General features: G+C 36.7%; 1 protein-coding gene across 2 annotated transcripts in view; it reads left to right on the forward strand.

The window, feature by feature from the left end:
- The window catches only part of pak1 (p21 protein (Cdc42/Rac)-activated kinase 1), a 57,753-nt gene that overhangs the window by 28,754 nt on the left and 13,431 nt on the right, over nucleotides 1-15,568 (forward strand). For both annotated transcript variants that reach the window (XM_032591053.1, XM_032591054.1), the window contains 6 exons: nucleotides 4,554-4,770; nucleotides 7,875-7,969; nucleotides 10,016-10,163; nucleotides 10,378-10,415; nucleotides 11,872-11,985; nucleotides 14,687-14,915. In XM_032591053.1, coding sequence (XP_032446944.1) covers nucleotides 4,581-4,770; nucleotides 7,875-7,969; nucleotides 10,016-10,163; nucleotides 10,378-10,415; nucleotides 11,872-11,985; nucleotides 14,687-14,915 — 814 coding nt within the window. In that variant the 5' untranslated portion in view covers nucleotides 4,554-4,580. The remainder of the gene's footprint in view (nucleotides 1-4,553; nucleotides 4,771-7,874; nucleotides 7,970-10,015; nucleotides 10,164-10,377; nucleotides 10,416-11,871; nucleotides 11,986-14,686; nucleotides 14,916-15,568) is intronic.

Raw genomic sequence — 15,568 nt, forward strand, 5'->3', positions numbered from 1 at the left:
TATGTTCCAGTGAGGCTTATTTTCCTGCGACAGAATATTTGACCCAGAATAAGGAAAAAAGAAATTGGAGAATGAAGTCATGATATTAGAAAATATTTGTACAAGATTAAAGTTGGAATATTATCAGAATAAAGTTATAATAATACAAGAATAAAGTCATAATATTTTCAGAATAATGTTTGAATATTAGAAGAAAGACGTAGTAATTTTACGGGATCACAAAAAAATAGCCAAAAATGAAAGTCAGGAATGTTGAGCATCTTATTAAGTTGTACTTTAATATCGGTTTTACAGATAATTAAATTAGCTTGAAATTTATTACAACACTATCTGTGTTTAAGAAACAACCACAAGCTGGTAACTATTAAAACTTGTTTTCCTCATTAAAAACACTGATGACTCTCTTTTCTGCTAATACTGCATCTTTATTCTGAAAATATTGTGACTGTTCTTGTAATTAAAAAAACTAAATAATCTTCATCAGATCCTGATATGCCATCGTATTTTTAAGCAGGTGCGTTTCATAAAGTCCACATTGCTGTATTCATATTACGTGACTTTTACTTAAATTAACATTCTACGGAAAAATAAGCAAATTATTGAATACTTCCTCCCAGGTTCCTTTTTCCCATCAGTACTGATCGCATCTGTGATTATGAATAGATTTAAACAGAAATATTTCGTTAAATATCTTCTAATTTCTTTTTAATCTAAGTTGAAACAAGTCTGTAGCGTCAGTCTGAGCAATAAAAATCAAGATCAAGTTATTAGGATTTTTAATAAGACGGGGAATCCTTTCAGATCAATAGATGTAACTTTGTATTCAGTTGTGTGTGTGTGTGTGTGTGTGTGTGTGTGTGTGTGTGTGTGTTTTGTAGTAGACAGTATGGGATTGTTTGGAAACCAGGTTCTGCTGAAACTGTCAGGAGTGTTTGAAATTTGAGACATCTGCTGTCTCCCTCTGTGTGTGTGTGTGTGTGAAGCAGACAATAAAGACTCCATCACTTTCTTCTAAACAACAACTGTCTGTATGCAGATGGCTACAAACACACACACACTCACACACCCTCTCTAAGTGCTTACTGCCCTTCGTGTGCAGGTGACGTTTTCTCTCTGGGGTCATGGTGCCGGATTAAAAGACCCAAACGGTTCTGGGATGGTTGTGAACTTTTACTGCTTCCACGTGTGACTCACCTTCTGACACCAAGCTGATGTCACCGTCTGCGGGAGGCAGGACGGGTTAAAAGTCCACATGGCTTCACGGTTTCAGTCTCCTGGACTGAGGCTCTGAGGAGGTTCAGCTGTTTTTTCCTTCTGAAAAACTTCTCGATTTGTTTCTTGCTTTTATTTTTGGGGTTAAAAATTGAGCTCTACACTTAAACAAGGTAAGATCTAGAAGCCTTTTGTTGGTCCTGATGAGTATTTTTTATTTTTGTATTTCAGGATGCAGATCTCTTCAAACAGCTGAAAAATAACATTAGATGTGGGGTAGAGGTGTGCCGATCGATCGGCCACCGATCACAATCGCCTGAAAAAGTGTATGATCGGTGATCGCCGATCACTGTCTCTCGTTGCCGATCACCAAAACCGATCACGTGTATCTGACGTCGCAGCCTGCGTGAGTTAATCTCCTCGTTCCTTCACACTGCGCAAGCGCGCGGCAACAAATCCCACGCGATGTCGCGTGGAACTGTGACGCTCCGAGTGAGTGGGGACGTTTGCGTGTTGCGGCGGGAAATTCAGGGGTGAAGCGCGTCAAAATGCATCACAATGAATCTATTTCTGCGCAGCGCCGTTTCTGCTCTCACACTGAACAGCTGCTTAACGCTGCAGCATTAAGTTAAACAGACAAAATATTTTGCATTTATATTAAAACTTTCGCTGTCCTAACATAAGACGGATAATCTCTGAATAAAAAAATCGAGCTCCTGCCTCCTCCTGTGTTCTGCAGAATTACTCAGTCAGAAAGATCAGAACCAGCACAAAACAACATGGAGGGTTTGATTCAGTAACTCAGGATTGTTTATTGTGATGCAACCTGTGTTTAACTTTGAATAAATATTTCCTTTTTTACTTGACATTATTTGATAGTTTTGTGAGATTTATTTGATTTATGTATAATTTAGGCTGCTGAGAGCCTTACTGTTAAATAGTTTTTACTGACTGCAGGTTTTTCAATTGTCTTTTTGACTGAATAACTGCTGTATTGTAGCCCCCAAGTATTTAGCATGTTTATGTCTAAATTAGGTAAATTTATTGCCAGATCTTTTAAAATTTTGCAAGACCATTTAGTATCATTTATACCTAATGCAAAAAATTAACAGCCAATCCAGGTGATCGGCAAAGATCGGTGATCTTCAGAGATCGACCTCATGGATGATCAGTAAATGCCCCGCCAGGCTAAACATAATTTGTTTTTATATCTTGAACAGTGATTTCTTATTCACCAGTAACAGTAACAGCAAAGACTGGTTAAACTGGGTTTATAGTTCAAACTCCTGCACCAAGCTGCAGACATTGCTAAACAAAACAGGATCTAGAAAATCACAAGATGACTTTTGCCTTTTTTAAGACTCTGTAATTGGTGTTTAAGTTTTGTAAATAGTGTCTCCCAATAACACAACGTTGTGAAATTTTCAAATGAGCATTTTTAACAATTACATTTAAAAAGGTGCAGCGCAATCAAGAGCCTGTAAACAGAGTAACAGGAGTTTAGTCTCTGTTCAGAGTTACTTCAGTCTCTTCTAATAGTATTTTCTATTTTAGTCAGAGTGAGTTATTTAGTTAGCTTTGACAAATTTAGTCCATCAGGAGCCGTTTCCGTTTATGCGTTAAGGTGGAAGGACAGAAATATTAAGCAACTTTCCTGTACAAAGAGTTGAAAACATATGGAGAACTTTTTCTTTTTCATTGTGTTTTCTGTAAATGTAATGTTTTCCTCTGTTTGTTGATTTGCTCGTGTAGCTCTGACCTACATACATCCTCCTCGTGACTCTCTGCTCACTGGAGCATTTATAAGAGGTTAGCTCCTAGCTTCAGTGTTTGATTGTGTATTTCTGTGTGTGGCAGAACCGGTCATTAAGTTGGCTTTTTTTTTTTATTTGCCTCTCAGCTGTGTGCGCAAACTGCAGGTTACACTTACACATCAAAGTGGATAAATGTGGTGTTATCTTTCGACCAAGACTCATTAAGCTCTGAGTCAGTACACGCATGTTAACAGAAAAAACACACACTGTGATTTAGTCAGCTTGGTGTTTGTAGATCAAACTGACCGCTCTGAGAAAATGGAAACTCTCTGTCCATTTATTTTATTTTATTTTAGAAGATTTTCCCTCGGAAGGAAATTTTGTTCCATTAACTAAAGCATTGACGTCTGAGATCCAAAGAAACACATTTCCTTTTTACAGACAGGATGTGCATAAAAATGTAGCTTCATATTGCTACAGATTATTCCAGCTTTTATAGTAAAATAATTGAATTTACTTACTTTCTTATTTATTTATAGCAGATCACGAAAGCTCTCCATACCCAGCTATATGGAAATATATGATTGTAATTTTGACAATCGACCTACTTCAAACTCAGTGGGCGGGGCTAACGCTGCTCTGATTGGTCTGCAGTGGACTTCCTGTAGAGGCCGACCAATCAGATGTGAGTTGTGCCATATGATGAACCACTGGGACCGTTTAAAGTATTTTATGCAGCACTGCAGCCCAGAAATCACATAAGAAAAACAATAATTATAAATGATTTTAGCATATAGTAACTTTTAAGCAATGCATTTCTCATGTAGTTGTTTATTTCATAAATTGACACATTACATGTATATATGTATGTATGGGTTTATTTTTTGAATGTTTTTGTATTTCTGTTTTCCAGCCGTTTTATGGAAATAAGTTGATGTTTTTTAGTGTCTGGAAAACGAGCCGTTTCAAAAACCTCCCGATTGTGGCGCTGCCTGTCACCTAGCAACCCAGCACATTTGGTCAGCTGGTTTTACCCCTGTATGCGCTGTACAATGGCTGCTGGAGAAGACAAGTATTTTAGTTGTTGACTTAACATCTAGAAACCACTTGTTGCACTCTTGTTGGTTTTGCAGGAGGCTCTACTAATGCTTTTCAAAGATGTACCATTGTACAGTCGTGCATCTGTGAACATTAAGTTGGGGGGCGTGGCCAGCAGCAGGTTATTTGCTTAAACAGCTGATTCTGAAATGAGTACAAAAAGCGAAATCTCATTATGTGAGGACGGATTTGTTTAAAAAAAAATTAACCATATTTTATGTAGGTGATATACCTATTCTAACTTGTTTGCCCCCTTTAATTATGAACTAGAATTGTTGGTTTATTCATTTGGCAGATTCTTTTATCTAAATAATCTGCCAAATGAGATTACATTTCAGCAACAAGGCAGTACAATGCAGCTAAATCAAAGTTAACAATGTTGTGATTGAATCCTAATAATTTGGTGAATATTTACTTATCTTGAGTGTTATTTGCTGACGTTTTGTCCTCTGACAGCATCTTCCCTGTGATTGGTCCGTTTCTGTGCAGGAGCGGCCAGCTGCAGCCTATCTGAAGATGTCTGATAATGGGGAGGTCGAGGACAAGCCTCCAGCTCCTCCCATGAGGAACACCAGCACCATGATCGGCTCCTGCAACAAGGACCCCACGCCCCTGAACCACGGCTCCAAGCCGCTGCCGCCCAACCCGGAGGACAAGAAGAAGAAAGACCGCTCCATCCGATTCATCCTCACTGGGAGCGATAAGAGTGAGTGCTCTCCACTCATTTTCATTTTGGGCCACAACAACATCACAAACGTCCTCAAGGGGCCGGTTACAGCAGACTGTCTGATAGAACCCATTAACAGACTGGTAAAAATATTGATAAATAACTGCATTCAATTACTACTACTTAAAAATAAATATTGAACATCTTTACATTGATTTTATTAGGCAGTAAACGGCTCAGAAACATTTAGTGTGAACAGGATATTAAAATAAACATATGTCTTAATAAAACACAAGAGTCAGATCAGTGTAACGCACTTCCATCTCAGGATACAAAAACATGCCGCTAAGCATTCTGGGAAATAATTCCCATTCCTGGCTTTTTCTTCTTTCAGTTTTTTATAAGTGCTAATCTAAAAACTCAACACAACTTACTACTGTTAGATTATCTTCCACAAACTCACATTTAGGTTCAAAATCTAAAACTTGCTAAATTTATTTGACATAAAGAGCAAAAGATGGTAGACACAACTAAAAGTGGCTCAAATGTTTTACAGTTGGTGTTAAATCACCACTTCCTGTTGAGGTGGAAGGAGGAAGATGTGTGGTTCCTCCTCGCCACCCAGCTCGTTGAAACGCTCTGAATAACTCAGTCGATGATAATCTTCAATGTTTTTTTTTTTCCTCCAGACCCGATGAAGATTATCAACGCGTTGTTTGTTAATCCTTATTAAAGCCGACATGAAGGCTTAACTTTGATCTCAGCAGGTGTTGCTCCGGCTGCAGTTCTGACACACACACACACACACACACACACACACACCTTTCATTAAGCAGTAAACATGTTTATGTTTTATTTAATAATAAGTCTTACCGTACATGAAAATAAGTCTTCTTAAAAAATAACGGGCCACCTATAGATTTAATATTGTTAAAAATGAAATAGGACCAAGTAATTAAAATAAGCATTTGGGCAAAAGAAACAATTAACGGGATTAATAATGAGCAATCAATTATTAGAATAATTACAAACTAATTTAGTAATTGTTTCATTCTTAGCTGGAGCACAGACTCAAAACTACACTATTATTAATTAAGCTAAACTGTACGAACAAAATATAAATTTTCAATTAAAGATTAGAAACCTTCTATGTAAAATAAAAAATCCTATTAAGCATCTTTTGCTGTCTAATTATTAATCAGTTAATAAAATAATCAACAGATTTTCCCTACACTATTAGAAATGTTATTTTGGCTGCAGATGCATCCATTGTTACAAATGATAAAGCATTCACTAAAGAACTGCTTTCTTGCAATAAAATGTTTACTTTCTTCTTAAAAAAAATAGGAATAGTTATTTGTTTATTTGCATTTTATTTATTTTTGGTGTTGCATAAAAAATCTTAAGTGATTGAATGAGAAATCTGCAGAATATTAATTGTCAAATACTCCATTACTAAAATAATCGTTAGCTAAAAAGCACTTTTCAGATTTTAAAGTCTAAACGACTCTTGACTTTCCATAAATGTGAATTGTTGCTTTTTGTAATCTTTTAGAGCTGTATGTGAATCCATGTTGTTTGCACAGTTACTGCTGTTTTGTTTTTCATAAGGCAATTTAAACTTAGCAATAACAAATTAGCCGCTGGCCTGTCAGCCTTCATAAGAACACGAGTCAGTGGTTAAACTGTGCATGAACCCAATCAGGAGGATGATGACTTCCTCTTACTATTTTTATTCTCAGAGTAGAAAATAATAGTTTAGCATCAAACTCAAGTTGAGGGAAGTTGCAGAGACTTTTTATTCTGTTAAATAACGACTAAAGAGAGCGCTGCTGCAGAAGAAGTGGAGTCTCGTGATTCTCTTCCTCTTCCACATAACTGAGCGATGAAGGCGTGAAGCAAAAACATGGATACCAGACGAGCCGTGCACACCTCTGCATGCGCAGAGAGATCTGGATGAAAACTGTTTCAGGTGCTTGAGGCTGTAAAGCTTCAGCCTGTTGCTTTTTCAGTACATTATTGGTTTGTAAAATGGCTTTTTTTCCCTTTTTGTGTAATGTTATAAACTGTAGCTTTATCTACCAAAATAAAGCTACAGTCTGTGATCCACACTTCTATAAATGTAGTTAAATTCTAATTCAATTCAAAAATAATGAATTGAGCCCAAAGGGAAATTAAATTCAAAATTCTCCAGAGTTATTGTAGATGTTGATGACTGTGGGCAGGAAAGTTATCCGGTAGCAGTCTGTGTTACAGCAAATTTGAAGAAGCCTCTGACTGAACACTAAAAAACCTCTGCTCTTCTTAGACAGTCTAAAAAAAAGACATAAGAAATGGAGATAACCTTTAATATTCATGGTTTCCCACAGAAAAACTCGTTAATCCTGGTGACTGGGGCACTAGAGCAGTCATCCACCATGTTTTCAGTTAAAATATGTTTAAAGTTGACAGGAAATTTGAAAATATCAACTTTGAAAATATGGAAGACATTATTAATGCCTAAACATCAACTATAAAGTCTTAAAAATAGCTAAATAAAAAAAACCTGAATTAATGAAACAAGCAATGTTTAGCCTGGTGGCCCGCCAGTCTTATAATTCACAGAATATTATTTTAGTTTTTATAAATATCTTAAGATTAAAACAGCTTTTTACCCACTAGTTAGAGTTAAATGTGATTCTTAGGATTTACTTAAATCATAAAAATCTTTTTTTAGACTAATTCACGCCACATGTCCACATCCAGACATAGATTACCCACGATGCCTTGCAGCCGTCTGGTGGTCCTTGCATTGTTTGTCATCCCATGAGGATATGGATTTATGATTTCCCTCAGGAATAAATTACAACATATGGCGTCTCCATCGTTATAATTCTCTCACAAACTGCTTTTTATGTATTTTTTATGATTAATTCTCTTTTGTTTTCTTTTTTTCCCTCCTCCTTCTTCTTATTTATTCATTTATCACAAAGGTTTGTCCCATGAGGGATTTCTATTACAGCTGATTTAATAACCTGATGGCATCTTGGCCTTTTGAGGTCCAGTTTGCAACAAATCCATCTCAGTTTATGCCAGAAGAAAACGTCTGGGTAATTAAAATATCCTTAAACTGTCCTTGTTCTCTCTCTCTTCTTTTTTTTCAGCCTATAAGAAGAAGGAACGTCCTGAGATTTCTCTACCGTCAGACTTTGAGCACACCATCCACGTCGGTTTTGATGCTGTTACTGGGGAGTTTACTGTAAGTCTGTTAATATTCCCCACTGAACGCCGCTCTAATTATCGCCTGTTGCTCATTGCTGCGTGAATATTTGTGTGTTTGCTCGTGAGCTTGATGGAAGCAGACATACCGAATAAAAGTTTTTTTAAAATAGTCTCATCAGACAAAGGCCATCTTGTTGAGCTGAGTCACTTGATCTGCCTGACCAAGCTCTTTTATCTGCGAGTCCAACACTGTGTGCAAAACTAAAAAAAACTCCCATCTCTTCTGCGAATGCATGATTATTGTTTCCTTGTTTGCATTCTGGGTCACAGTTCAGTGATATACTTGCATGCAAAGAGTCCTCACTGTCTGCTAAACAGGCAGCGGCGATTAGCAAAGAGTGGGTGGAAAATGAAGGAAAGGTCAGAGGAGTGATGGAGCAGAAAGTGAGCGGCTTTGTGATGGACTGATTCTGACAGAAGAGAGCGAGAGAAAGAGCAGGAAAACAAGGAGATGTGACCCAGTTGCTTAACTAAAGTACAAATACAACAAGACTGCTGTGTTATACGTCCTTCCTGGGTTGGACAGCACTTATTCGACAAGTCCATCCCTTATTGTCATCTGCAGACTGTTTTTTATTTTTACTTTGAGGTATTTTCACTCCAGTCTGATTTACCTGATTATGAGAGCTTAAAAAAAACTAATTTTAGGGGCGTGCCGTGATGGCGGAGGGGTTAGCGCGACCCACATTCAGAGGTGGCGCGGCCGTCACGGGTTCGACTCCCGGACCCGACGACGTTTACCGCATGTCTCTGCTTCCCCCTGTCCTGTCAGCCTACTTTGAAAAAGGGACACTAGAGCCACAAAAGACCCCTTGCAGGGCGATAAAAAACAAATAGAAAAAAACCCCTAATTTTAGACAAGTGTCGAACAAAGGAAGACTCAGAGCTGAAGAAAAAAGTCTCCATCTGATTAACATCTTTTCAGGAAGTGGGGCTCATGAAAGTAACCTAATTAAGAGATTTCTCAGAAAATGGTCAGGAATTTGTCTGAAAGGAGCTTAAAAAAACTTCCAGAAAGTCTGGAAAATGATTGAATTGATCAGCGGTTCTCCAACATTTTATTAGACTTTAAATATTAAGTTTTTCCAACAGGACATTTCAAAACTTCAATGCAACAGAACTTGGACTTTTTAATCTATTGTCATAAAAAAAGCATAAAAATAACAAAATCGCTAAGTAAAAAGTTAAAGCACTAATCATAAACATTAGCAGTGCTAATGCTAAATCGCTAAATCCAGTTCAAATTATATCTGCCGTTGAAAGATTGCAACACTCAAACACCAATTTAATTATGAAATTACAATTTAGATGATTGTTTTTTTTTCTAGTGTCAGTTTTATTTTGCTCCTGTATGTTTCCTGTTTGAAATAAAGTTGTTTGGGGAAAAAGAAAGAAAGAGAACCCACTTCAAAATAAGAGCATGAACATAAACATCAAACTACTGGAAGAATACACTTGGAGACAAAAAAAAAGGGAAAATACCAACTATAGTCAAATAGTTAATTTTTTAAATTTGTTTTTCAAGCTGACCAGAATCACAATTAGAAAACTTTTTTTTCCACCTCATAGTGAGCAAAAGTAGCTCCATCCTGATTGGCCTGATCAGCACGGCACAGAGGGAGATTTCAAGTCTGCATGAAGCTGAATGGCTGTCATGCAGTTGCTTGAAATGAGTGCATGAAGTAATAAACTGTGTGTGTGTGTGTGTGTGTGTGTGTGCGTGGGTGTGTGTGTGTGTGTGTGCACCAGGTTTTCATATCCTTATGGGAACCTATTTCTGTCTACAATGTGGGGTTATGGGGACCATTGCTCCTTGTGGGGACATTTTCTTGGTCCCCATGAGGGAAATTGTTGTTTTTGGGTTAGTAGTTAGGTATGTGATAGTTAGGTTTAGGGTAAAGGTTAAGGTAAGGGTTAGGTATGTGATGGTTAAGATTATGGTAAGGGTTAGGCTGTAGAAATGAATGGAAGTCATTGTGAAGTCCCTACAAGTGATGAAAACACGACTGCGTGTGTTTTGCAGGGCATGCCGGAGCAATGGGCCCGTCTGCTGCAGACGTCCAACATCACCAAACTGGAGCAGAAGAAGAATCCTCAGGCCGTCCTCGACGTCTTAAAGTTCTACGACTCAAAGGAAACGGCCAACAGCCAAAAATACATGAGCTTCACAGGTATGAAAACACAACGCTTTATTTCATTCACAGAAAGGGAGTCAAAAATGTATTTAAGACTTGGAGAAACTTTGTCATCGCATAAAATGAAGCAGGATTAATCATCAGATTAAAGTGTTTTTGTTTTTACGTCTAACATTAACCTCCAGACTTAAACCAAGCGATGTGCATCTCCTGAACCCTGAGAAAAGTTTTTCTTTTTATCGCCCTGCAGATAAAACTGCAGACGCCTTCAACTCCTCCATCGTAACGGTAAGAATAATTCTGTTATTAGGGTTAATCACAAGCTCTAAAACTTGTATAAATGATCTCTGTTAATTATTCTCTAGTATTTTTGATAGAAGTATATATTTCACCTTCTGTAATCTCAGTAAATATCTTAGAAAGATCTTTAAAAGTCTTAGATTATCATAATTTTACCTTCAAAATTTGCTACATTTTCCAAAGTGTGAGATTTGGGGATTTTCTTCTAACGTCTTGTAACATTTATTTTATTGGATCTAATCAATGCAAGCACCTAAAGTCAATAGCATAATAAAGTCAAATTAAATTGATAGAATAAAAGAAAAATCATAATTTTTATTTATTTTTCCTGATTGAACTGCTGGTTCTCCATTGTGACTTTATGTTCTAGTTGGTAAAAAATTATAGAAATCAAAGAAGAATTCCAGTAAATAACATAAAATCACACCACAGAAAGCCTGGCTAGTCAGTTTTATACTGTATTTATTAAAAGAAAGTGGGTTTTTTGGGGGGGGGGTGCACTGGAAAAACACAAAATTTTACCAAGTATTTTTATTTCTTTATTTATTTTTTTCTTATTTCTAGTGTACTAACTCACAAGACATAGGAGCTTGTTTTAAGTCTATAATCCTTAGCATTCATGAAAAAGTTATAGTTCCACTGACAGATTACTTAACTTATAATAAAATACATATAGTAAGTGAAAACATCTTTCAGTGCAACTAGAACTGACTAAAAGTTGTTGACATAAAACAAGTTACTGTATCTTGTTGAAAAATAACTTGTAAGTTAGTTTAGTCTTATTTCAAGTGTAATTAGATGTTTGCGTTGCAAACTAGACCAAACATTAAGACTCTTGCCAAGTATTTTTGGTCTAATTTTTAATAGTTAGTTGTGTTTAGATTAAACATTTTATTGTTTTTCCATCATCAAATAGCTTTTTCTCAGACATTTTTTGATTGGTTGAAAGAATAGACACCATCTTTTTATCCAAATTGTAAACATTGTCAGACGGATGCCCTCAAACCAAACAGCTGAACAGAAAGAGAGGGAGGCGCTCGTTGAGATGCTCTCTTCCTCCCTGCATTGTGAATCAGCATCTTTTCCTCCTTCCACCGTTTGCCTGCCTGCCTGCAGCTTGGCCACGGGCCGAGCCTCGGAGTACCACACAGACACCGGGAGAGAACAGAGCGCGGCTCCAGGAGCCCGACCTGTGCCGGGCTTTCAGGCGCCGCCCACCATGAGGAAGGTGGACAGACGGAGAGGCAGGTTGAGTCGAGCAACAAGCAGAGGAGAGAAGTTGAGCTGAAGATAGGCAGGAGAACGGCAGCGTGATGAGATTAAGAAGCAGTAGAGGAAGCCGCAGTGACAGCAGGAAGCAATGATGGGCCTGGTGTCCATGATCGCTCATGTAACCGTAAAGTCACTGAGGCTCCGCCCATTCCTCCCCTGTGACATCACGCAGAGCTCCAAGGCGGTGTCGGAGACGCCCGCCATAGCAACCGTGTCCGAGGATGAAGACGAAGACGAGGCCGAGCCCCCGCCGGTGATCGCCCCCCGCCCTGAGCACACCAAATCGGTAAGAAACAAACACGCTTTCTTTATCGTTTTCTTTAATTCATGCATCCTTTAAACTTTAGTCAAAAACTGCTTTTATACAAAAATATTTTATGTAAAAGCAAAATATATTTCTGTATTTTTACACAAAAATATTTTACTACATATTTATTGAAACTGTTGCCTTTACCTTCCCCCCAGTTCTAACTAGAAACAACCAATCAGAGCCAGAAGGCGGGTCTTAGCGCTGTCAATCACCCTCCATTTGGCGTAGAGCCTATCATGAATGCTACGGCTAGTTAGCATAGCCTCCAATAATGACAGATAAACAAGTATAATAACAGTAAGTTTTCCCTTTTTCAAGAACTTGATTGACAGCACTAAGACCCTCCTCTTGTCTCTGATTGGTTGGTTTTGGTCGAGAGGCAATAATAGTTCAAGGAGAAGGTGGAGTAGATCGATTTTTTTTCACAGATTATCTGTCTCATAGCAAACTTTCATAACATGGTGACAGTTTTAACAAATATATAAAAACTTATGTTTTGTATAAAAGTTACATGCTGCAGCTTTAAAACTTTTCATTTGAAAGTTTTTTTCTCACAAAGTAAAGAAAAATAGGATTGTTAAAATTATCCTTGAAATGCCTCTGTGAGGCTCAACAAAATCCTCTTCCATCCACCATTTTAACTCTAAATACAAACTATTTTTACTGCAGAAAATTAAATGACTGCTGTAATTTTAATAAATTTAGAGGCAAGAACATAAAACAAGAAGTCAGTTTTCAGTCATATCAGTGTCTTTTTTTTTTTTTTTTTTGCTCTGACTGAACATGTTCTAAGTGGAGTGATTGTCGATATAATAAGAAGACAAAGCCTTCAGTGTTTAGATCAGTCACAGTGAAACTTAGGTTTTTATTTAGAGAAACTCTTTCAAAGAAGCTCTTTGTTCCCCTGCAGTTCAGGTGAGGCGTGTTAAAGCTTTTCCCTTACCGAACCGTTCAGATTTTACCTTTTGTCTTTTAAACTTGTTCATGATAACTGATCTGTTCTGTAGTTATGAAGATGTGTACTAAACATATTACACTATTAACTTAAGCTGACAAGTTAAGATTATTTAAATAAATTGTAACAAGTTGGACTTTTAAAATGTTGCGGTGTAAAATAAAACAATACATTGAGATACCTTTTATTCAGTGTAGCAGTTTATTAAATGCCAAAAATGACTCAACTGTTGTGAAAAAGTAGCAGAAGATTAAAAGAAAAATCCAGTATGTGTGATTTAGTGACACCTTGTGGTAAAATCTTAGTTTAGAAAAAACCTTTAATGTTGTATTTCTATAATCCTCTGGTAATAGATTCAAGGGAACAGCTAGATATTTGAGATAGATTATGCTATTTATAAAAACAAAACAAAAAGCATATTGACACTTGATTTAAAAAATCAAATCAAAAATCTAATATTTTTAATTTGTTTGCTCAGAAAGCTCCATATTAATTCTCAGGTGTTATATCTTACAGGCCTGAATTATCTGTTCAATTAATTAATTTACATCATGAAAACATCATAAAGTCACCAATTATGAAACATCCAATAAATATTTATTTTCATCAAATGTCATCAAAATCATTTAGCAAATTTACATCAGATATGTTGATCAATGTTCCAGTTTTTATGAATCAAAGAAAACTCTAACCATGTTGGTTTTTAGCCCTGATTTAAAGGAGCTCAGTGTTTCTGCATACTTGCAGTTTTCTGGAAGTTTGTTCCAGATTTGTGGTGCATAGAAGCTGAACTTTGTTAGGACTGTCTCCATTCATAGGAAGAAACAACATAAACCAACCTGAAGTTTTACTGTAAAACACTCAATATTATGAGAATTAAACATTTTGTTTAAGTTTTAAAATGTACTAATGTATGCCGATCTTTCCTTCCACACACACACACACACACACACACACACACACACACACACACACACACACGCAGACTGGTGGTGGTGGAGAGGCTGCTTACATGGCGCCATTAGGGTTTCCACGGCGATGGCTTTTTAATGCAACTGACTCCCACCATCACAAACATGCCTGCACAGACAAACGCAGCCCTGCATTCAGTGACCGACTTTTCTCATCCTGACGGTCCGAAAACCTAAAATATCTGTTTTTTAAAAACTATTCAGAGGTTTTTCTGGATTTTATCAGCCAGAAAATGTAACAAAAACTATTGAAAGTAGGTTGAAAGTTGCTTTTTGCTATCAAGATTTAGAAATATTAAGCAAACGTTGAACTTGCCCTAAAAGCCTGGTAATGAGAATTAGTCTAAATTGCTGTTTTCTATTTGTTCTCTCAATTTATCTTCAGTTCCGTCTTGATTGAGTTCATTTTTATCGTCTTTTCATAAATTTCTTGTTTCTTGCTAAATTAAAACTTGGCTAAAGATCTTCTCTAAATTACGACGAATTAAAGCCATGCTAAGAAAATAAAAAAAATGGTGAAGTAACAAGAATAAAGTCATAATATTAAAAGAATATTATTAATATTCCAACAATATTATGATTCATTCTCATATTATTTCAAATGTATTCTTTTATGATTTTATTCTTGTAATATTATGACTTTCATAATTGTCCTTTTTTTTCTTAGTAAGGCCCTAAGTACTAAATTGCTGCAAACATTTTGAAGCCTAATTTAGTTTCAGCATGTTATTTAACCTTTTTGTGTCATCAGATTTACACCCGCTCAGTGATCGAGCCGCTCCCTCCTCCTTCCACCAAAGATGCAGCCACTTCCCCCATCATCCCACCGGCCACCGCCGCCGTCACCCCCGCCCCACCTGCAGAGCCGGCTCCCGGCAGCCCCCCCAGCGCAAGCCCCGCCCCCGGCCCGTCTCTGCCCCGCGCACAAGATAAAAGCAAGAAGAAGAAGATGTCTGACGAGGAGATCCTGGAGAAACTAAGTAAGTCTGGCTGCTTCTGTTCTGGTTTCACACAGCTGCACAAGACTCTGCAAAAACACAAAATATGACCAAAACATTGTGTTTAGTTTCTAGTCCAAATATCTTATTATACTTTAAATAAGACAAGACTAACTCACTAGTAACTTTTCAGCAATGATTTTTAATCTAATCTATACAAATACTGATTATGCATCCTTATACTACTTTATTGATAAAAAAAACTCTGTTCAGTATTTTCTACTTTTTAAGTTTTAGATCATAATAAAGTCAAATTAATTTCAGAAATTATTTCCTGTTGACCGAATAGAAAAATAAACAATTAATTATTTATCCTGATTGAACTGATATGTTTTGTTTGGTCAAAGTAATGCAAATCAAATAAGAACTCAATAAAAATAAAGTTAATTCATACTAAAGAAAACCTGGATAGTCAGTTTTATACTATGTTTAGAAAACGGAGGAATCTGCAAAAGCACAAAAACTTACCAAGTATTTTTGTTTAGTTTCTAGTGAAAATATTTAATGCACTGTAACACTTTAATTAAGTTAAAACTAACTTAAATGTGACTTTTCAGCAAGAAATAGCATATTGTTTTAATTAAATAATTCTTTAATAGTGATGATAAAAAATTACTGGTTCAACTGGCAGATTA

Source organism: Xiphophorus hellerii, chromosome 18, assembly GCF_003331165.1.
Source record: "Xiphophorus hellerii strain 12219 chromosome 18, Xiphophorus_hellerii-4.1, whole genome shotgun sequence".
Lineage (NCBI taxonomy): Eukaryota > Metazoa > Chordata > Actinopteri > Cyprinodontiformes > Poeciliidae > Xiphophorus > Xiphophorus hellerii.